The sequence below is a fragment of the Corylus avellana genome, chromosome ca8, assembly GCF_901000735.1.
Source record: "Corylus avellana chromosome ca8, CavTom2PMs-1.0".
NCBI classification, from domain to species: domain Eukaryota; kingdom Viridiplantae; phylum Streptophyta; class Magnoliopsida; order Fagales; family Betulaceae; genus Corylus; species Corylus avellana.
Window position 1 is genome coordinate 23243957 of NC_081548.1, and position 23272 is coordinate 23267228.

The 23272-nt window shown below is 37.0% G+C and overlaps 2 protein-coding genes across 5 annotated transcripts; one reads left to right on the forward strand and one right to left on the reverse strand.

The window, feature by feature from the left end:
- Positions 1-1666: 1666 nt before the first annotated feature.
- LOC132191153 (lysine-specific histone demethylase 1 homolog 3) lies at positions 1667-13453 on the reverse strand. Of its 2 annotated transcripts, XM_059606174.1 has the most exons (9): positions 13151-13453; positions 10373-12956; positions 9079-9220; positions 5862-8180; positions 5602-5695; positions 4588-5078; positions 3296-4006; positions 3077-3151; positions 1667-2659 (listed from the first exon to the last, which is right to left on the reverse strand). In XM_059606174.1, the coding sequence occupies exons 2-9, from the start codon at positions 12685-12687 to the stop codon at positions 2594-2596; spliced, it is 6213 nt and encodes a 2070-aa protein (XP_059462157.1). In that variant the 5' UTR covers positions 12688-12956; positions 13151-13453; the 3' UTR covers positions 1667-2593. The 2 variants fall into 2 exon arrangements, with proteins under 2 accessions (XP_059462157.1, XP_059462158.1); XM_059606175.1 differs by lacking the exon at positions 13151-13453 and having other exon boundaries at positions 10373-13125.
- Positions 13454-14410: 957 nt separating this feature from the next.
- On the forward strand, positions 14411-21890 carry LOC132189878 (protein DECREASED SIZE EXCLUSION LIMIT 1). Of its 3 annotated transcripts, none has more exons than XM_059604695.1 (13): positions 14411-14636; positions 14737-14799; positions 14909-14980; positions 15103-15159; positions 15848-16053; positions 16862-16920; positions 17023-17116; positions 18126-18192; positions 19264-19346; positions 19443-19534; positions 20384-20490; positions 20707-20770; positions 21532-21890. In XM_059604695.1, exons 1-13 carry the CDS (start codon positions 14533-14535, stop codon positions 21628-21630), a joined length of 1167 nt encoding a protein of 388 aa, XP_059460678.1. In that variant the 5' UTR covers positions 14411-14532; the 3' UTR covers positions 21631-21890. The 3 variants fall into 3 exon arrangements, with proteins under 3 accessions (XP_059460678.1, XP_059460679.1, XP_059460680.1); XM_059604696.1 differs by having other exon boundaries at positions 16865-16920; XM_059604697.1 differs by lacking the exon at positions 14737-14799.
- Positions 21891-23272: the final 1382 nt, after the last annotated feature.

A 23272-nucleotide genomic window follows, 5' to 3' on the forward strand; every position in this document is an offset into this window, starting at 1 on the left:
CACCCCCATGGCCTAGGAGTGGCCTCGCGCCACCCCCAGCCACCCATGGGATGGCCACCGGCGAGCCGCCCCATGAGGTGGCTTCTCCTCCAACTATCATTTTTTAAAAATAAATAAATGTTTTTATTATTTATAACCAGGTGAATTGGGTTTATTTTTGTGTTCCTAGATGACTTTAGACCCTCGGATGTTTTGAATGGCTAAGATCTCAAAAAATGAGATTCTCCAATTGTAAGCAATTGGAGGGGATTCTCATCCTAGTGATTGACATAGTAGTAGACTTACAAACTCATGTAGCAGTCCATGTCAACAATAACCAAATTTAATTATTTAGTAAGTGATATACTAAGTGCCATGTGGACAATTATGTCAATCAGTAAGAAACTTGTAGTAAAAATTATAGTACGCATAGCAACATTAGTTTGTTTTGCTTGTCCATCATTTAAGTTGGTGTACACTACTCCGCTGGTGTAAGAATGTAAATTGGTTAGGAAGAGACCATAAGGGTAACTTGTGGGAGTGCAAAGATTGCACATGTCATGATCATCACCCAGGTTCACTAATATATTTCATGCAGACAGACTGCTGTTTGTAAATAAATAAACCAGCGCATGTGCATGATCAGCCATCCCTAGCAATGCCATCAGCTGGTGGGAATGGGAATGGTATGTATTAATCCATTTTGTTTTCCATTTGTGAGATTAGAGTGGAAAAAGTATTAAGGACATAAAGGCAAAGAATATGATCACCCACTAAAAGCACTACTAGTACTGATAGCAACAAGGCAAACAGGGTGGTAATGATGATGGTATGGAGGACCCCATTCTGTCCACAATACATGTGATGAGAAAGATGACATTCTTGGTATCATACAAAATTCACTGCATTGAATAGAATGATAAGAGTTTCAAATGCCAAGAAAAATGCACAGGAATTCATGCAACACACTATAAAGAACCAGATGATATGATCGATTTCACGAGGAGATCTGCCATCAATTTATGATACATTGATGATACGAGAATAAAACTTCCCTGAAAAGTTGGATATTATGTTTATCCTCGCTTATCAGAAGTTAAAATACAAGAAAAAGTACATCAAATTGCCTGCAAAAAGATGTTGAATTGCACCTGGAAGAACCAAAGAGCTGCACTTAACCCATAACCATTTTTGTAATCCTTCCTAGAGAAAATTTATATACACTTTGATGTAGATTGATAAGAACATCCAATACATAATTACCATTTAATCTTGACTATGATAACAATAATAAAGGAATGCCAACAATAAAATGTACAAATGAACCTCAAATGCCAAGGGTCCAACTATAATTAATTAGGTTGGGGAGCAGCAGCCCAAGTATTTGTCAGTGAAGATAGGAATTGCATCAAGAACTAAAACTTACAGGTGCAAACAAGTAATAAGGCAACACAAGGGCATACCTCTCCTGCATAAGACAGCCACAATATTTTTCCCAACCTAGCAACAAGCAAACAAATTAGTAAGCGGTAAGGTAAAACAGGACAATGGCTGAAAGAGAAGGGGTTAGGAAAGGGACATTCAAGTGACCTAATTTCGATACGTACATACGATTTGATGAAACTCGGCGTAAATAGTGCAATGGCAAAAAGTAACTGAAAGCCGATATTGAAGACATTATCTGATATACATTGTCAAATTACTTTAAATGATCATATAAGAAATAGGCACCTCACCTTATTTATGTAGATTCAAACGTCACACATCAAGTTATAGATGTCTTTAATTATTCATAAAGGTTGTTAGTAATATTTGGTACCCGACACACATCCATGCTCCCTCACATGTGCACACAAAATAAAAAACCAAAATCCAAGTAAGAGGAAGTCAAGGCCCTAGTAGAGGTCCATTGAATGCAAAATGCAATTCCTTTGCTCAAATTTTCGAGAAAAAAAGAGATGTTAGTAACTGATGTTCAACTTTAAAAATCAGAACAATATTGAAGTACTTCTGAAGGAATGGTAGAAAAAGGATCTGTATGCTAGTCAACACTAAAATATCCTAATCTGTACATATTGAAAAAAGAGAGGTCAAGAAAAATTGTCTAATCTAGGGGGATCCCAAACAAAAAAACAGGGTTTAACTTTTCACCCTAGGAAGTACAACCTTGACAGATGATGAACCAATTGCTGAAAGTAATCTGATCTAATCATCCTGTCCTGATGCCTGCAATCCAGATGATCCAAGCAATGATACTTGCGCCCATTTTGAATGCAAGTAGTGACACCAAGCCCAAATTGGCCTGATTATAATGTACTTCATCACCAACTCTTATCACATTGCATGAAGGCATGGGATCATGATCATGAGCAGTTTGCATTTAGGGCAATGCCAATTATGACCAAACAGGCCACCAAGAACCATCCCATTTCTTCCAAGGACCATCTGGATCATTAACAGCATAATAACATTTTGAATGAAGCACCAATAGAAGAACTTCCTATGCCCCACCACCACCATCATACGCTGCGAACTCCAGCAGAAACAAGGAACCAGACTTCTCCAAATCTTGTACATAAATGCACTAAAGAATAGGTGAATAATCCTTGGATCATCATGATTTCACATCTGACTTCACTGCCATGTGCCTCTCAATCAGTTTGTCCACAAAGGAACGGATCTGCAAGTTTAAACATCAGAGGACAGCTCAGAAGAAAAGAAGTACCAAAACATTACAAGATACCACTAAGTCTTCATTTATCTCAAAGATATAGCTCTATGGCAAGGTGATAGCAACAAGGTTACTAAGCAGCAATAAATGAAAACTATTGCAGAAACTTACTTCCATTCAAGCTAGAAAGAAAAAACTATAACCAGGTATGTTGTCAAATAAAAAGCGTCCAGTAGTTATCCAAAATTTGAATGGGAAGTTCAGTGTCCAAGCCAACCCCAATGAAAGTGCTCTCAGGCAGCAATGATGCAATTAATGGGAACCAGTGTAGATAGCGTGAATTTTGTCTATTTAAAAGAAGTAGAGGAAGAAAGTTCCCGTGGTAAATGGAACTAATGTTTAATAAAATACAAATGGAATGCACACCTTGTTCCTGCGCTTGAAATCTAGAAACTCTGAAACAGCCATGGCTTTCTCTGCATCAGTGGCCTGCTCCATGACCTGAAAATTGAACTAAGAAAGGTAAGATGGGGGGAAAAAAAGGCAGTTGCAACCTGTTTAACCATGTCTCATTATAATAAGTCAGCATTAGATTTTCAACATGATATAAAGTGAAAGAAAAAGGTAAGATGAAACATTGATAACCTTCGTTGCAGTTTTTTTCATAATTGACTTATATCCTTCCTTATCAATTTTCCTTGCTTTATAAAGGGGCATGAGCAATGATGCAACATAATCCACAACAGCCTGCTTAATGCGGTCTGCCCCTCGAGGATGATTTTTTACAGACTCCTTGTTTACTGTAACTTGTGAAACAGAACTCTCGTTTGCCAGTCTATCATGATTCCAGGTCGGAAGTCTCCAACTTGTGTTTGAATCCTCCTCGTCCTTTAGTTGCACAGTAGAACGAAAGAAATCAGAATCAGCTGCAGCTGCTTGAGATTGCCATCTGTCAATTGCATGATAGTCCTTTATCCCCACACTACCAGCTGCATCAACCCATGCTTTAGTATAAATACTGCTGTCCACAGCCACACTTTCTCCAGAGTGCTCTCTGAAGTTCAAATGGCTGGCATTTGAGTGGCTCCGCTGTGAGAGGTTATCCACTGAAACTTTTGAACTATCAAGGTTAACACAAGTAGCCGAGAAATCAACAGACCAGTTCCTGACTTTGCAGTTCCTAGAGTCTATTTCTGATATACAATCTTGTCTTCCCAAAACACCACCAGACCACTTCCTTCTAGTATCATACTCATCCACTTGAGCATATTGATCCCGTCTAGCAAATTTGTGAAATGACGGTATTTTAGGAAGCTGCAGCAACGTGCTACACTTGGCTTCTGATGATGCATATGCCTGCAACATAAACCAACACTAAATTCCTCCAGAAACATAGTGAACAAAACAGAGAAAATAGAAAAAGATTCATGAAGGGAAAGAAAAAATAAAAACAGCTTATGACAGACCATGCGGCTGCAGAAATGTAGTGCTATGGCACTTATGTCATCCATTCCATGTAAATACAAACATAATCGCATGCTATCCTAACCCACAATATACTTGGTTCATAATATCAACATAAGAAAAGGAAGGGCAGCATCCCACTGCATTCTTTTATGTAAGTAAAAGAAATAATGGCATCAACAGTCCAGACTAAATGAAATGGCTGTGTAGTTAAAGTCTTACTGCTAATCAAGGGTCAACCTTTATATTCAGATTTTCCAGCAATTTACACAAACTTGATACCAAAAGTAACTCTCAAAACCTCAACATAATACTGGAAAGTCATACTTAATGTGCAAAACGAAATAATGGGACACAGTTCATACCATGAACATCACATTTTCTGGGCACACTAATAAACATTAGAAAGAACGTAAAGGTGAGAACACAAAATAGGTGTTCAAAGGCACTGTAGCAAATCAAAAGAAACAAACCTCAGCAGCTGCAATTGCTGCAGCACGGGCTTCTTCTGCAGCAGCAAAGGCAGCCCGTTCTTCTTCAGACATAGCAGTGTTGTTGTCCTCCAGCTCAGTATCCCGTGCACCTATTGAACCTTGGGACCTTGATGTCAACTCCAATTTTGAGTCATTTGCAGTTTCACTTTTGACTGCTTTGCCATTCACTCTCCTCACATTTGCATTGGAAGGCAAATGACTTCCAGCAGATGCAGGAACCTGCAAGCTTCCTTTATTCTCCAACGCACCATGATGTGAGTGCAGAGGCGGCTTTCCCAATACTGGATCTTTAAGAGATTTTCGCTTCGCTGAATCTACAACAATTCCTTGCCTTGATAACTTTAATCCACCATTAGAAGCTTTTTCCTTGCGGAAGACTTCAAGCCACACGTTAACCAGCTGACTTGCTATTGCGCGTATATCACGGCTAGTATGCACACAAACTTTTTCTTTCACAGTTCTCCCTATGCCTACATCAACATTATCAACAATTAAATAATAATGCAATAACATGAATTAAATACTTCTAGAATATGAGTTCATATCAACACAAATCCATACAAACACAATCATATGGGTGCTTTTACACAATATTTTAAGAAAGAATGGCTTACAATGAATCCTAATTAAAGTTTCATAACAAAAAATTTCATGCCAAAATTATATTCCAATTACTTCAGCATGCCCCAGTTTAACACTTCAAGTAGAGCTTGAATATTCAGAGAGCTAATTTTAATGAAACTACATAATTGTTCTTCTGTACTTTGTTGTTTTTTTCAGTTGAACATGTGAATGATTGTCTCAGAGAACTTTATCACCCTTCCAGGAACTTTCTTCCAGAAAAAGCCTAAGATGACAGAACTTATAATTTTAAATCAGCATAAAACTAAATCAGCCTTTTCTTTTATTATTTTTCACCAGACACAACTCAATAAAGGTATGCATATGTGAATGCTGCAAACAAAACCAGAATGATCCATGATCAATCCATACCTGATGAGCGCACAGCCAGTAAATCAGTTGAAACAAGCACAAGTAGACGAACACAGTGCCGCAACAGTTGGGTACCGTCCTTCCCCATTGAGTCCTATCAAAAGTCCAATAGTATAGCATCAGAAATTTTGTTTAAGTATAATTAGCATTTGATGCTGTCAAAGTGTCAACAGCCAAAGAAATATATATGCGAATGAAAATTCCACATTGCCATTCATCAAAAAACAAAAGAATAATACACTAGGGAAGCCAAATAATACCAGTATCCATGAGTTGAGTGTAGTAAGCCCTCCTTTGGTCCCAGCAAAGGATTTCAAGGTTTCAACAGGAAGATCCAACAACTCTTTGGCCACATGCAATCGTCCTGCAGTGGTTTTTGCATTAAAGAACATCTCCTGTAGTAAAGCTTCCCTTGTCAAAATCCGAGCTCCATCCAAAGAGTTCTTGTAGAGGACATTAGAAAGCTCAACTGCATCAAGTCTCTTTGTTATGTCTCTGACTTCATCCCTCTCAAAGTCACTATGTCTATGTGCAGCCTCCATTGCCTCTACTTCTGCAGTGTAATCATTTCCAGTGCTCAATATGTCAATTATGCGCACTGCTTCCCGTAGCCCACTCATCATAGCACCACCAACTGTGTCAGGATGCTCCTTGCAGGTGGCTTCACCAGCAAAAAACAAACAGTTCTCTACAGGCCTGCCCAATAAATCATAATCTTCCCCAGATGCTCCAATAGCAACATAGGAGTAAGCACCATAGCTATAAGGATCCCTGCCCCAGTCTGTCACTACTGATGCAACCGGATTGGGGACTGAAGCCTCCCCAAAAAGTTTACGGAGAACCATTAATGCATGGTTTACATGATCAGATGAGCTCATATTTTGGCCATCTATAGCTGCCTTACCAACCACCAAAGCTATAAGAACAGGAGCCCCAACTGTTTTTCTGACATTCCAGAACATAAAGCATTGGCCTCTCTGATTTGTTACCTCCGCCGTTGCTCCAAAGTAATCCACAGAATCATTCCAAAACACTTCTGGAAACTCCAAAACTACTTTATTAAGAACTCCAAAACCAAGCCGTTGGATAGAAGAATGTTTCCATTGGGGTAAAGGTGGGGAAAACTTTATGCTTTCTGTTTTCAAGCACCCAAGTGGCACTGTAATCAGGACAGCATCTCCCAAAAATTCACTGCCATTGGAAGTAGATACTTTGACTCTATAACTCTGACTACCATTACTTCCAGGGTCCTTGGTGCCATATGAAACATCTGTAACCACATGGTTCAAGTGAATGGGAAGTCCTTCTCCAAGAGACTCAACAACAGTGCTGTAACCACCTTTAATCATACAATGAGCTCCCCCAAATCCTCCATAAACATCATCTTGGTTCCAGTAGGGAAGAGATACTTGCTTAAGTGGAGCAGCACACCCATATTCTAAATTAGCAAGATGCCAATCCATAACCCTCCGCTCCAGAGGACTCAAAATCTCCTCTTTAGAACAATTTATATCTGGAAAACTGCTGTCAACGGCAACTTTTTTGGAATCAAAGAAAGCATCTACAGAACTGTGCAGTTCAGTTTCTTCACTATTTGTTCCTGATCGTGCCGAACGACGACTCTTAAGGGCATATTCTAAGCCATCCTCAAGAGACATTCTCATCGCAAGTTCCCCCTTTTGGGCAACGAGCAATACCATATCATCAAGAAGACTGTTGTATTCTGCTTCCAAGGCTTCATCCAGATTTGCAGGAACTTTTTGACCTGTAACGATATCATAAAGAGGGCAATCACTGTTTAATATAGTCAACTCAAGGCCCAACTGTGCACAAACCAATGAGGAAGGATCCGGTCTTCTTTCAGTGTCCACATCAGCCTCAACACCAGTAATAATGCTAGCACCAAGATCCACCGGAACAGAGAGAGATGAGCGATCTGTAAAGACACGACCGCCTATCCTACTCCTAGCTTCAAGAAGAGTTACAGAAAAGCCCTGCCGTTGCAAGTGGCGTGCAGCAGTTAAACCAGCAGGACCAGCTCCTACAACAATGATTTTCTTTCTGACCTCTGAATCCCATTGCGGAGAGCCATTCACCACAACATGATCATCTGAGGAAGATTGAATGGTATTTGAGTCATTCATTAACTCAGGAATGATGACAGGGAATGTTCCACCATCCAGTGTTTCACACAATGGACCTGTACTTAGAACAGGCATATTGAACAATCTGCCAGGTAGTTTTGTGTTAATGCTACCATTTTCTGGGTAATCATCAGCTAGGCATTCTTCACGTTCTGTTGCATCAGATAATTCAAGTGCAGCAGGAGTACCAAGGCCCCTACCTTTAGTAGCTTCAAGCATCTGATTTTCATTTTCAGGGATAACGTCACTCTTTGCCTCCATTGAAGTTTCAGAACTCTTCGCCTGACCAACAATAAAAGAAACTCCATCCTCCAAATCCGCAACTGAAGCCCCAGATTTTTCCTCAATATTTTTTCCTTTTAGAAGCTGATAATTATGCTTAGCACTAATTTCTCCTTTCTCCTTCTCAGTAGCAATTCCAACATTTATATAACCCTGTCAAAATTTTCTAAGCATTAATTATGAACATGAAACAAGCCATATACAAAGAATAATTTAATCCCTCATAATATATATAACACAAATTGCTGAAAAGATAATAAGCAAAAGAAGAAATGACAAAAAGACATCAATTTTGACACAAAACATAAGGGAAAAATATTAAAAAAAAACCCTCAAGTTAACAATCGTTTGCGATAGAGCCCCACAATGTTCAAAAGGTACTAAAGTAGCACATCAAACTACCAAAATGTATAAAAAATGCCACTTATTTTTTTATATTCCTATAATACCCCTATTCTTTTAAATAATTAAATAATTACAAAAAAAAACAATATTTTTAAAAGAAAAAAAAAAAACCAATGGGCAAATAAATACAAAAAAAAAAAAAGTTTTTTGGAATAAATAAATAATTAGTCACTGTAGTTGGCACAAATTACAACATATGAAAGTAAAATCAAAGGTTCCTAAGATATTCCAAAAAAACTATTTAGTCTCTAGAGTCAAATTATGTTTAATTAATATGACGAATTCTGTTAAATGTGACGTCAACGCCAATAAAATTGGCGACATGTGTCATTCTTATATATATATAACTTTTTTTAAAAAAAAGGAAAGCCGCCCCTTTCCTTTTTTTCTTTTTCTTTTTTAAAAAAATAATTTTTTTAGTTTTTTATTTTATAAATTTTTTATTTTAGTTTTTAAAAGAATAAGGGTATTATTGGAATATAAAAAAATATGTGGCCTTTTTGATACACTTTGGTAGTTTGATTGGCTACTTTAGCACATTTTAAACATCGTGAGACTCATTTAAAACGGCTGTTAGTTTGTAAGGCTTTTTTATATTTTTCCCAAAACATAAATAACAGTTGATAAACTTTAGAAACAAACTTACACTCTGATCAAGAAACGCATAGATCTCCCTAATAAGTGTAGCACGTGGTGGCTCGTCCTCAAAACGAGTATCAGATACCCCACAGTCAGAAAGTGGTAAAATACGGCTAACATCTTTACTCCAAAGACCTAATATCTGATTCCTGCATTACACCAGGGGATTTCAAATAAAAATTAAAATATAAATAATCTAAAAATAAACTTGGATATCTTTTTGTACGGGACCTATTTATGCTCATCCTCTTGCCGCAGCATCGAGCCACTAAACATGATCCCTTAAATAAACAGGCTAGCAACGCCAGAATATAATAAAAGAGTGTCATCAGAAAGACTCTGGTTTCCAGCTACAAGTGTCCACAGTCTCTTTACAAGTTTCATTCCTCAATGCTATAATAAAAATCTAGGAAAGTAAATCCAGTTGAAACTTCATTACATCAACAAAGGTTCAACTTCTAAACCAGTTTTCAACCAAAAAATGGGAGCAGCGTTACCTCCACAGATTGATATCAGCATATTTCCAAGTTAGGTGGTTGGGAAACAATAGAGCAAAATTTACTTTCTTTTTCTTTCCTTTTTCAGTGGTTGGTTACCTGAATAATATAAAATGAGTCTTATGGAATTCAAAATTAAGGGAATCTCCACTTAATCCTATGGCACCCAAAAAAAATGACTTTTGGCCATGGTTATAGTATACTCATACAAAAATAACAAGGGTTCACAATAACATCTACCCACGGTGCCTTCGTGTGAAAGATGGTGCCTTTGTATCTATTGTGGTGTATATGGAGGGAAACAAATGACAGAATTTTTGCAAACCGCAAGAGGACTTTGGAAGAGATTGAAGCTTTATTTTTCTTTACTTTGTTGTGGTGATTAGTTACCATGATTCTCTTGTTCTTTTTTCTTCTTCTGCCTAGGTGTTTTCTTATGTACACTTCCTGTGTATTTGGGGGAGCCTATCACTTTTAATAATATCTAGATTACTTATAAAAAAAAATCTACCCATACCATATCAACCACATACAAGGTAATGCATATATAACAGAAAATAAAAAGGTGTTTCTTCCTCTTTTTCTGTTAAGTTACTACAGATTAGTCATTAAGAATTTTAAGCAAAAACTTTAGGAATTAAATTGGATAATATAAATAAACAAATGTATTTTATTGAAAATAATTACCAATAATAATGATGAGATACTCTTCCAAATTGCAGAAAAAAAGCAATTTCTACAAGACAACATCCAAAAGCAACTCTGCACTCAGTGTAAAGCCAGGTTTCAGAAATAATAATTTACCTGCACTCCAAAAATTCCTGAAGCCCACCTTTGCGCTTCAAGACCTCCTTGAATTTAATCTTCTCAACTGGACCAGCTGCATGAGCTTTCAGTCCAGCTGATACTGCTGCTGCACCACCGTTTTCAGCCTCTGCACCAATATTTGAAGAGGTATCGCACTTCGCTCTTGTTCTAAAAGAAAGGTCACTATCTACAACACCTTGACTTTCAAGAAAACCTTGCTCATGTAACAAAATATCCCAATCGGCATCCCCCTCATAAGCCATGTCTCCATGCCTATGCTTCTTAGGCTTGCGCACAACACGCTGGACAGCTGATAGCTTTTTATCTTTGTTTTCACAATCAGGCACAGATATTGCATCTTCTGGGTTATCTTCATTTTCATCCCCGTAAGCCTCCTCATTGACTGAAAGATAATCATGGCCAAGAGCACAAATCCCTTTCGACACATCATCAGAAGGTTGATTTTGATGTAAAGTGGAGCTGCACTTTTGCATGGAGGGAAAGGACTTATTCGGATCAAGACAAGTATCTGAAATTTTTTCCTGGTGATTCAACTGAACAGCAAGCCCTGATTTGTGGGCTCCAGTAGAAGTGATAGTCCTGGGAGATAACCGAACATCAGATACCATAACATGTTCCTTTTGCAGGAAATCTGAAGCAAGATCTGGCTCCTCAGTGCAAGTATTAAGACCATCACCACCACTGCAAGTTTCTCCCATCTTCAGGCGGGGAGAGGAGTTATGAGAGACACATTTGGATGATACCTCCAAAACTGTCTCAGAAACTGAATTAAAAATTTCATTGGGAGTGAATTTACATGATTTGTTCAACAATGCATCATCATAGTTAGTCACCAAAATTCCTGTTCCAACCAAAGAAGAGGAAATTTCAAGGTCTGCATTTGATACGTGCATTGTTGGAACACCCACTGAGTGTTGCATCAATGATTCTCTAAACCCCCTGTTGGGCTCACCCTTGCCAAACTCATACATTTCTTCCATCTTTTCTGGGCCAGAGATAGAATTTGGCATTTTTTCAACATCATGCACCAGAGTGCTTGTGTCAACTGTCGAACAATGCTTTAATCTATTCTTAAATGTCCGAGTTCCCATCACAGCCTTTTGGCTAGGAGCAGAGATACTTTCCTTGATTTGAACACAAGTAAAATCTCCATCACAAACTTGATCCGAGCTATCATTATCCACTTTAGATCCCTCTTGAGCATTTAAACCACAGGGTTCCTCTGTAGCCTCATCTTGAATTCCTTTAGAAGTAGATCTTGAAGATGGTGAAACTGGAGATGGATCCTCTAAAATAAATTTGGAAGATCTATCATGTCTGCTTTCACGGGGTCTAATAATCTCTTCTTTATTAGAGGAATCAGAAGTAAGCCTCCTAGTTGAATCATCATTCTCTTCTATGCAGTCAGAAACCTCACAAAAGCTGCCATCTGGTTTTTTATTTTTAGATTTCAAACTATTGCAGTCCAGTTTTGAGGCGGAACCAGATCTAAGTCTCCTTAAGGTCACAGGCTTAGAAGTCCCTGAAACACTTTCAGAGCATGGACTGAATCCATCATCCTCCAAAGTCTGAGCATCTCTTTTCTGCTTTAAACTTGAAGATGCCAAAGATTTCCTAATCAAACCAGATTGTGCCTTGCGAACAAATGCAGATAATGAGTCTTCCAAATGTTCATCCACAGACCGATCAGGACCTTCCACAGACCACATACCAGACTCCTGCTCCCTCAAAGAATTACACCCAGAGCCCAGAGACTCTAAATCATTATCAGAAGTGACATGACCATCTATTGTTCTTGCTGTCAAATTTATCTTGCGACTCTTCACTTTCCCTTTACACTTGTATTCTACCCCTACATCCATAGTCATATCAGAACCATCATCACCCGTTACGCGAACTTTCTCCACAACCTTTGATATTGATTTTTCATCGCATTCCCTATCCTCCACAGGCCCACTCAACGATCTATCCGAAGAATCCGCCACATTCAAAGAAGAACTGCTTCCCCTAATAATTCCATACCCACTATCTTTCTTTGGACCCTTCAACTTCTTCTTGAAACTCGCCAAGGTATCATCCATTCCCCCCAAATCCTCGCTCTCAACCTCCAATCTCTCTTCTCTAACCTCAACCTTCTTGCCCCCTTCACCACCACTCTCTGACCCCGACTTTACCTTCTTAGGATTTCGAGGTCTCTTCAACCTGAGCAAAGACCCAATTGGCTCATCGTCATCCGACTCAACCGGCTTCGATCTTTTCTTAGACCCAGATTTCTTCTCTTCCCCATCCATTTTCTTAGCCCTAAAATCCAACAAATCCTCTATTAAGCCCTTTATTAACCCTTAGCCCACCTTCAGTGCCCAAATCAACACGCAATGATCTGGAATGTGAAACATCTTCCACATAAAAAATTCAAAGCTCATGTTTCGTATAAAACTCGTCCTTCAACTACTTAAAGCAATCTAATCAGGCAAATTGATGCCAACCCAAATTCCCCAACACCATCACAGCCCAAAGACTCACCAACACATGGAATAACAACAATTCCTTTATCAACCCTCTGTCAAGAAATGAGTTCGCAGCAAGTATTGTCAATAGCTTTTCTCTACTTCAATCAATCAATTCAATGGAAACGAAAAAAAGAAAGCCCTAGGGTTATTCAACAGAACGACAAAACCCTAAAAGAATAAGTTATAAACACAGAGAGAGAGAGAGAGAGAGACAGAGAGAGAGAGACAGATTGGGATTTCAGACCTGAGCGCTTTGAAGCTCTAGCTATGATGGCATTAATGGATTCGTCAAAGGAAGTGAGGTGCGCACGTTAGCGTTGCGTTTGAGGAGTTGTGAAGGTCGCCTCTATAAGCTGCACCGCACCGATGAGTGGAAAAAAAATCAAAATTAATGAAATTGGAAAATTATAAATAGAAAATAACGACCGTATTGACGAGGGCTTTTTGGCCCGACACGATTCGCGTGATGGGAGACACAGAGAGAGGGAGAGAGACGAAACGTTTCGTCTTATGACACAGACTACAAGTACAAAGGCTCCAATTTGGCTCTGTTTGGAATCTAATCCCAGGCCTTTATTGATGGCCAGTGGTGCCACCTTCACTATCAAATCCCTAAAAGGCTGAACCAATTAGGGGAGATTTCTGTAGTCTAAAACCAAGCAAGCATAATCCCTAAAACCAAGTGAGTTTATTATTATTAATATTATTATAAAGTGTTACACAATTGACTTTTGTATATATTTATCTGAATGATGAAAAATGTTGTCATTACATTACTATGCCTTTTCATAAGCTGCATTATTACATGTGGATCAGGTGCATGCAATACTAGCAGTTCATATTTACGCCATATTCGGAGCGGATAAATTATTATGCTCTATCTATGTAAGCAATATTTTAAACTATATTTTTAATATACTTCAACCAATAAAAGAATGATAAATATACTGTTTCTTTTTAATAATCGTTGAATTACTACATTGAATCAGGAGTTAAATATTAAAATTACTAAAAGCCATGAAATATAAAAATATCCAACAATAATAAACAATCAAAACATTATACCATGTTGTTGGGAAAGAGGGCATACAAACACCTTCACAATGTACTAACTTTGGTGCATACTATTTAATTAGATGACCCGTTTTCATATTGTGTTAAAAAACATTCATATTTTTTCTTATTTTATATTTTCTATCAGAATTAGGAATGGCAGAGACCCTTTTTATAATGCTCATTCATCGTTGATGTACTTGAATAGGAAAAATAAAAAGAAAAAACTAATTTTTGTATACAAATGCACATCAAACTTTGTATTTATTCATCCCGATTTGTTTACTCTTTTTTTAAAAACAAAAACAAAAACAAAAAATTCCCAAAAAAAAAAAGAGTTACAATGTTATATGAGTAATGTTATATTATCTCAAAATTTGTCTCTAATTAGTAATTTCCGTATAAATTAATCATAAGTTTACAAGTACATTTCCAGGCGAACGCCAAAAACGACACCGTCTCTTTCGCTTCTTTCTCTTCTTCCTCTTGAACGCTAAACTCACTCCGCCCGGGCTTCTCAATAAAGCATTAAATTTCAGTGACTCAGAGGATCTCAGAGCTCGAAAAGCGAAAATGAGCAAGAGGCCACCGCCTGATCCCGTGGCGGTGCTCAGAGGCCATCGCGCTTCTGTCATGGACGCTTCTTTTCATCCTTCTAAACCTTTACTCTTCACCGGGTATGATCTTTATACATACATATCTATATATGTGCACGTTTGGTTCCTTCAAATTGAAGTTCGTGTTTTTTTTGGGGGGAAATTTTGTATCTGGTGGCAGTTCTGCGGATGGTGAGTTGCGAATATGGGACACGGTCCAGCATCGGACGATATCATCTGCATGGTAGTCATATATTACTTCTGTATTTATGTTTTCAATTGCGTTTTTTGTTAATGTTATTGACTTGTTGAGATGTGTGTTTTGTGTGTATGTGTGGAATGAATGGTTGCAGGGTGCACAGTGCGGCGCACGGGATTATTTGTGTTGCTAGTAGTCCTTTGATAGGAAGCAACAGAGTTATAAGGTGCTTTGTTTCGTATTTGCTTGTTTTGTGTTAATATTTGCTATTTATATTTGTAATTATTGTGATCTTAAGTGGGTTTTTGTGAAGCAATGGTTGTGTTATGTGTGTTCTGATTCGTGTAGCCAGGGTAGGGATGGAACTGTGAAGTGTTGGGATATTGAAGATGGAGGACTGTCCCGGTACGCAATGGATTTAATGCTTTCTCATTGAAATGTGGTGAATTGTTGCAAAATATCTTATTCTGATCATGAGTTGTGCACATGCTTTGTTGAGTGAATGTTGTACATAAATTAAGCCTAAAGTGGCGCAATATGTTTAGATGTTAGGTTGTGCACCACAATCAAGCATCAAAGGGATGTTATTTGAGAAGATTCTAGGGAGTCTCATTTGAGAAACATCAGGAATCTATTCTTCCCAATCAAGAGAGAGAAGAAACCTATCAATTATGAACCAAGATGGAAAATTATGATTATTGGACCACATGAAGTTCCCGCCTACAATAGGGAATGCCCATAAGACCCTGATCAAAGATGAATTCTGAAAATTGCAGCATAATTGGGGATTGTTAGGCATCGCCTGATCTCTCACTCGGATATCGAATAACATTAAAAGTACCCCCAATACACCATGGCAACTCCCACCATGTTTTATTGATAGATGCAGCTGTACGAAATTTTATGGGCATGTCTTATCAATCTTCCTCTAGCTATTATTCATCTTCCCTCATTAGGATTAGTTCTAAGTATTAGGCGTAAAAAAAAAATTCTGCATTTTTTTTTCTTTTCTTCTTTTAATGAGTATTAGCAATGAGTTCTTCAGCATAATATTATCCTGAGGCTGTTAAACTCCTGCTTCAATTCTTGACAGAAATCCTTCACTTACAATCAAGACAAACACTTATCACTTTTGCAAGCTTTCCGTGGTGAAGATGCCTTCTGCTTGTGCACCACAAGCTGAAGGTCCTAATTATCATCATGAGATGGAGGTTAGGGAAACTGTTGACTCAGAAAGTATGGATGATAGCAGGGAAAAGGCTCAAGGAAGTCTAACAGAGTGTTCCAATGCTGTTAGAGGTTTGTTCAAATTGACAAATTTGTTCATCTACTTTATACTTCTTTTTTCCCAGGTGTCAAGACTTATCAAGACTATCACTAATAATTCTGGAATTTTAGTTTTGGTTCAAGATATTTATATTCAAAGTTGTAATATTACTTTAGGTTGGAATGTAAATCTGATATGATTGGATATTAATTAACGAGATGTAGTAAGTTCCTGTTTGCTACATATATTATCTTTTATGCAGCATTCTGCACTGCTTGTTAATTTTATGTATATGAGTTCAGTTAATTATCTAGTCGTACAAAAGAGAAAAAAAAATTGCTGCTAGAACTCACTCTGCATTACTTGGAGGTGTAGCATTATAGGCTCCTCCTTCATTTCCTACACAATTGGTGGGAAGCAGAATCTGCAAACAGAAAACTCCCAATCCTTCTATAAATCCTAGAAAACTCTTTAAGAGTTATTGAAAAAATCTCCCTAAAGTATTTTTACTGATAAAATTGATAATTAGAGACAATTGGTAGGCTAGACTGACCTTATGGTGCTTAAATAGAAGTTAGGGACACAGCCCTAAAAGAAAAATTACAAAGCTAGCCTTAGTTAAAATAATTGAGAACTCTCTCGAACGAACGTTTCACTCTGACTGCCTAGTTTGGTTTTATGATTATCAATTTGCTAGATTGTGGGAAGCCACATGTAATCTGGACTGCATCAGCCAGCCTCATTTGTTACTGGTTTCTTGGTGGTTCTATACTTGTTTTGGTGTTTGTTGCTCCAGGATACCATTCGTAGATTATCAATTAATAAAATTCTTTTAATCAGAAGTTACCCATGCTGAAGGACCAAAGTATGTGGCTATAGCAGGAGAGCAATCACATGAGGTCGATATGCAACTTTTGATTATTTGCTTGTTTATCTATCTCATATATATATAATTTTTGGGTGCCTATTCCTTATTAATTTTGTGTGGATGGTATCCAAAGGTTGAAATTTGGGATCTGAATACTGCGGAAAGGTTTGCACGGCTACCTCAAAAGTCAGTTGGTGGCTCCCCAAATGTTTCAACTAGTGAGAGAGGTCTGTATCTGACCTGATGGTATATGTCTTTTGACTTATGGTATTGGTATTCTTAATAGTGGTTTGGGTACCTCAAATTTATATTTTAACTATGCTGAACAGTGCTATCATATATGTACTTACCAAAAAAAAAAGAAAAAAAGTGTTATCATATATGTTCCCTCATCAATTTGATTTTTTTAAAAAAATAAAAAGATTGGACAAGTATTTCAGAATTTGTTGACTTGAATATGACAAATTGTTGGGAATGTTCACATGCATGTGGAGCACGTGCAGATGAATATATGTATGTGTGTGTGTGTGTGTTGGGAATAATTTTCTTTAAAAGCTCTTCTTTCCCAGGTTTTCTTGAAGCTATTCATCTTGTCAATGTTTGGGCCTCTGTGAGGCTAGAAAGTGATGATATTCCTTTACTAAGGGCCTTCTATAGGATTTTGTTCGCTGAAGAAGCCTGGATGCAGAGTTGGGTATAGTGCTGTCCTTCCCAAATCGCAAGTCCCCCTGTGGAAATAACGAAAGGAATTAACCTGCACACCAACAGAAGTAGTAACTTAGTTGGAAAAAAAATTTACATCTTTTTTGTTTTTTAAGAAGAAAAGAACGAAATGCAAAGTGAAACAGTTTAGATGGTTGTTAGATCTCTAGATGAACAAAATACTTTGACTATGATTGGTATCACCTGAGATGTTTGTCAGTTTTTTAGCAACACGTGTCATTGGACAACTGTTTATTTTTATACTCATCACTTAAGATTTTTGAGTGGCATTCCTCTTTAAATTTGTTGATGGCTCATATATTGCTTCTTGCTATCTTCTTTGATAGGCTTATTCTTCACTTTGTATATTTCGATTTGTTTCAATGGAATATCCATTTAGTATGTATATATTTTTTTCATATATTTTAATTATTGGATTAATTTATGATATGCATTATTTAGCCCTATTTTGTCAATGAAGAAAATCTTTTCTTTTCTTTTAATGCTTTGGCATGTAACAATGTTACTCGGAAGGGATGTGCATGGCGGTTCAGGCATATTTACCATCTGAATCACAGGGATTCTTAAATGTCTTGGCTGGGTATCCTTCTTATCTTTCTTGCTCACCTTCTATTGTGAATGTAATTAAGCACCTATCAGTTTAGCAACTCTAGAAGCTTGCTAAAATTTATATGTTAACTCTTAAAGAATATGAAAGGTTCTGTAAACATCTTGAGTTGGCCATATCTTAAAACTTGATGATGCTTGACTCTGCATAATCTACTGGTCTTTTCTATGTTGTCAGATCAACTTGTTTTCACCGTTTTCTGTTGCCAAACTGCAAACAAATTATTTTCCAGGTGTTCTTTTTTTTTTTCCTCCTTTTTGTACCATTTTTCCAGAGGTTGTATCTTAATAAAGTTGTTCAGAGATGTTGAATTAGTGAAGAGGAGAGAGAGAGAGAGAGATAGAGGAGAAGAAGAAGAAGAAGAAGAAGAGGAACGGCCCTTATTGTGGGAATTCTTTATGCTTATTATAGTTATCTCCATATCAAGGGTTGGTCATTATTCCGTATGTTTACTAGGTGTTTGGATGGAGTTCTATTTTAAGCTAGAGCATTTTGAATGTTGTATGTGTTTTAATATGTTAAAGCTGCTCCCACCAATTAGCATCAGCTTAAATTACGCTTCCCCCCCTTATAAGCATAAGGTGGAAGCTAAGGTGATGGATTCAAGATCCATTGGGTGCTAACTTTCCAATCTAACGCAACTATTAAAGTTGCTCCCATGCAGAAGAATTTTAGATACAAAGTTAGCTAGCAAAAGCTTCATTGTATGTTTTATGGAAGTTGGAATGACTTACGAACTTTACCCATTGATTTATGTCTAATATACTGTTGCTTTAACCTTACCAGGCCAATTTTGTCTTTTTGGAAACCCAAGTTGCATATATCCTCCCCGTGTAGTTTTGTGGGATTTTTACTTTGAAATGTGCATAGGATTTGGTGAAGTTTATGTATGATTACCAATTGCAATCCATGGACAAAACTGTGTAAATTGCCCAAAAGGAGTTCAATTTATGTAATTCTTTTCTTGCTAAATAAATTGAGGACGGGAAGGGAGAATGAGGTGATTTACATAACATAATTGTGTTGCTCTGTTAAATGTGGCAGTTATGAAGACGGTTCCATGCTTTGGTGGGATATACGACATCTGGGAATTCCTGTAACTTCTGTAAAGTTTCATTCTGAGCCAGGTGTGGGACCCTCTCTATATTTGGAAAATGCCCATGTATTCTTCCTCATTTTTCCCTTCAAAGCAAATTGTGATCCATTGGGTATTCTACACACAGTTCTAAGCATATCCATTGATGAGTCATGTAGTGGGGGTATCACAGGAGCTGCCGATGACAAAATCGTGATGTATAGTCTGGATCACTCCATGGTAAACCACTTGTTCATAAGTTCATCATACTTGTTTTCAGTTTGTTTCATCTCCTGTCACAGCACATTGGAGCATATTGGCAATATTGGACCGAAATGGATGGACATATTCTGCTTCTATAGACAAAATATTCATGTAGCCTAGTACTGACTTTGTTGTTCTTCAAGAGTTAATTCAATTCATAGAGTTATGTCGCAATATGTGAAAAGTAGTGTCAAATTGATAGTGATGTGTCTTCAATTGATTATTTCAGCAAAACATATCAATTTAATCCAAACCATAAGCAGATATAGTGTAACTTTTCAAAAGTCAAGGAGGTGAAGTGTAATTAGGCCAAACCACAAGGAGGTAAATTTTGAGTTGTCCTTTTCTTTTCCTTTCTCTCTCTTCTTTTCTTTCCTATTTATGACGTTGGCGATATTTAATTTCAAAAAATAGTTGGTGTTGTAGTAACAGGTCTGCATCATTAATAGCTAGTAGACTTGACATTGGAACAAAGTGATAGGCTGTTTTTAAAATTCGAATATGTAAGTCAAATGATAATAATCATGTTAAGAAGTGGTTGCAAAATAATAAAAGATGAATAGTAAGTTCTTTGAGATAATATCTGGTTTTGGGGCATGCGAAAGTCACCAGTTTGATGTTCTTTATTCATACATCATACATTTATAAGCATGGATCAAAACAAGAAAACAGTTTCTTCTTTGTTTCTGTATGATTTTGCTTATCTGTTTATTTTGGTGACTTCATGGTCATATCTTATTTAATGATGATTTACCTTTTTGCTTTTTTCTACTAATCAAAATATTTTTTTCTTACTTCATGTTATGGTGTGCCTTGTATAAATAGGGCTCTTGTGTGGTCAAGAAAGAGATTAGTTTGGAAAGAGCTGGTATAGCAGGCACCTCAATTCGACCAGATGGCAAAATTGCTGCTACTGCTGGTTGGGATCACAGGTTGCTAACAGTTTGAAATGAAATGAAATTTAAAACAACATTGAAATGAAATTTCTCATATTCACATTCTTTCCTTTTGTTCATTTGTTTTGCAATCAACTGATGCTTAATATGATTTTGTGGTATGCAAATCAGTCTCAGAAAGATGCCTTTTGTTATATTGGCTTGTCATTAAAATTTATGCTTCTTAAGTTCTCTCTTTTTACCTGTCCACAGAGTAAGGATATATGATTACCGCAAAGGAAAAGCTCTGGCAATATTGAAATATCACCATGCTACGGTAAGCCATCTCATATTTGTTTGTCAGTACAAGAGACGAATATAAAGATATTCCTTTTTCTTTTTTTTCCCTTAAATTTTAACATTCAGGTTCTCCTTTTTAACATTAAGAAGTTGAATACAATTGGTTGTGGCCTGTATTCTGTTTCTTTATATTCCGTGATTTCCTGGAAAATGCATACTTATACAACTTAGATGTTTCTTGGTTTCAATATTGTCCTTTCATATTGGGGCCAATGAGCTCTAACTAGGACTGCTAATTTTTAACACAGCCTGCAAACTTGATATGAATTCAAAACAAAATTGATGAATTAAGGTTGAAGGATTTAACCCGTTTAAGTAAATGAGTCGGGTTAGGGTTGACATATATAGTCTTATACTCATACTTCTAGCTTAAATAACATCTTCTCTTCTCATGAGTGTGGGGTAGGGTGAGATTGTGGTTTTGAGACCCATAGGTTGCGGGTGCAAGTGTAACTTACCAATCTATATAGAAGGTCGCAGTTTTAATAACAACTTGTTGAATCATCATTGGACTTATTATTCCCGTCATATGGAATAGTAGGTAAAAGTTCTTCTATAGTCTGTTTTCTTTTGCCTTTTCTGGTTGATTGCCATCATTGTGATATGGAGCCTGTCTCTCCTTTCACAAATCTGGATTGCTAACTTACAATTTCCCCTCTCTCTCTCTCTCTCTCTCTCTCTCTCATAATTGGTTGTTGTGATTACCTTTCTAAAAGTAGAACTCTTTCCTTTTGACAGTGTAACGCTGTTTCATACTCAACTGATTGTAAGCTAATGGCTTCTGCATCAGAAGACGGGACAGTTGCTCTATGGGAACTTTATCCTCCTCAAACTTGATAATTAATGGTCCATGTGATATAAAGATTTGTACAACACTAGTTCTGAGTCGCTGACCTCACTTGATGCTCTATGTATTGGATCTTATACAGGATATTCGGAAGTGTGAGACATTAAATTTTTGTTTTTTTTTTTTTTTGTTTTTTAAATTTATGATGGCATTAAATGTTTGTACCCAATTGATGTGAAACGACATCGGATACTCTCATAACGTGTATACATGTGAGCCATTGAGTCAATGAAGGGTAATGGTCTTCAAGCGGTTCATTCCCCGTCTCTAGAGTCTAAATTGTTATACGCCCAGCTGGTTCTCTCATCTATTCTTGTTTGGTTGGTTCTGTTAGACCTGACAAATTCTATAGATTGGACAGCATGGGTCTTGAGAAATGTGTGTTTTTTATTAGAAATAAACGTCACTATGTCCAATTTTAAAGATCCATATCCTGCATTCAAAATGAATGGTTTGACTATAAAAAAAATTGAACTAGTCGCCTTTTTTAAAAATAAGAATAATAATCAAAAATCAAAATAAGCAGTGGTTGGTCAGACTATTTCAAGGGTAGCCGACCACTCCTTTTAAGGTTGAAGGAGCAATTGTTTATTTTGCTACAACCACTCCCGAGCCATTGCGGGTGATCACAACCACCCCTTAACTCAACAAAGGTGATGCAACCATCCCATTGGGAGTAAATGAGGTGGTCTGACCACTTCAAAGGGTAAGACAGTGGCTACCTTCCCTTTATTTGTTTTTATTTTTTATTTTTATAAAAATGCTTACAAGGTTAGATTTAAGCGGTCTGAATCATTGGCATTACATACTCAAAATTGTAGGAAACTCAATCCTCCAAGGCAAAGGTTAATGAGTCAAGTACAGAGTTAGCTCCAACATCATTGATTGGCTTCGTCCTTGGGCTATGGGCCTTTGGCCTCATGTTTCAACAAAAACTAGCTCCCAAAGTAGATCAAAAGTCAAATCTAAAAATCGTATGGGAAATTAGAGATAGCGACTAGAAAAATGGAATTAAGATATCCTCAACAATTTTGTGCAAGTAATTTTGAGAGAGCTTTCATATAGTCTACCTCCCTTGCAAGTATTTGGATAGCCTAAGGGTATATTTGGGATTATGTTTGAGAAATAGAGCTTTTAAGTTAAAAAAAAAAAAAAAAAAAAAAAAAGCTTTTTGGCAAAAACTTCATTTTTAAGCTTTTGTCAAAAGTGTATTTTGACCATTTTTTTGGCTTTTTAGACCTTTAAAAGCACTTTCAAATTTTTGTATCAAACGGGTACCTTTTTTTTTCAAACGGACTTTTTGAATGTTAAACGCACGTTTAAGCCCTTTAAATGCACACTCAAACAGACCCTAAAACATATTCGAAGAAATAAATTTCATAAGAGTCCCTCTTACAATTGCACGACGGCATACCAACAATTCAATCAAGTAATTGCTGGAGAAATTCAAAATTGCCTCTTATGGTTTGATATGGAGAAATGCTATATTGCAGTAAAAAGACTATTTTTGATCATAAAAGTCATAAGAGGCAAGAGGCCACACGCCCTATCCATAATTGTTGTGGCCCCACCCACTGATAGGACTTGTGACCCCTTGTCATCTAAGACTTTTATAAATAAAAAATAATCTTT

Excerpts from the sequence above, each read along its gene's own strand:
- LOC132191153 (XM_059606174.1), bottom strand. The coding sequence starts at position 12,687 with ATGGATGGGGAAGAGAAGAAATCTGGGTCTAAGAAAAGATCGAAGCCG. Across the intron at positions 5,079-5,601 it reads ACTGGCTGTGCGCTCATCAG|GCATAGGGAGAACTGTGAAA; the intron begins GTATGGATTGAT and ends ATGTTGATGTAG. Across the intron at positions 4,007-4,587 it reads CAGCAATTGCAGCTGCTGAG|GCATATGCATCATCAGAAGC; the intron begins GTTTGTTTCTTT and ends TTTATGTTGCAG.
- LOC132189878 (XM_059604695.1), top strand. The coding sequence starts at position 14,533 with ATGAGCAAGAGGCCACCGCCTGATCCCGTGGCGGTGCTCAGAGGCCAT. Across the intron at positions 15,160-15,847 it reads GAAGATGGAGGACTGTCCCG|AAATCCTTCACTTACAATCA; the intron begins GTACGCAATGGA and ends AATTCTTGACAG. Across the intron at positions 16,921-17,022 it reads CAGGAGAGCAATCACATGAG|GTTGAAATTTGGGATCTGAA; the intron begins GTCGATATGCAA and ends TGGTATCCAAAG.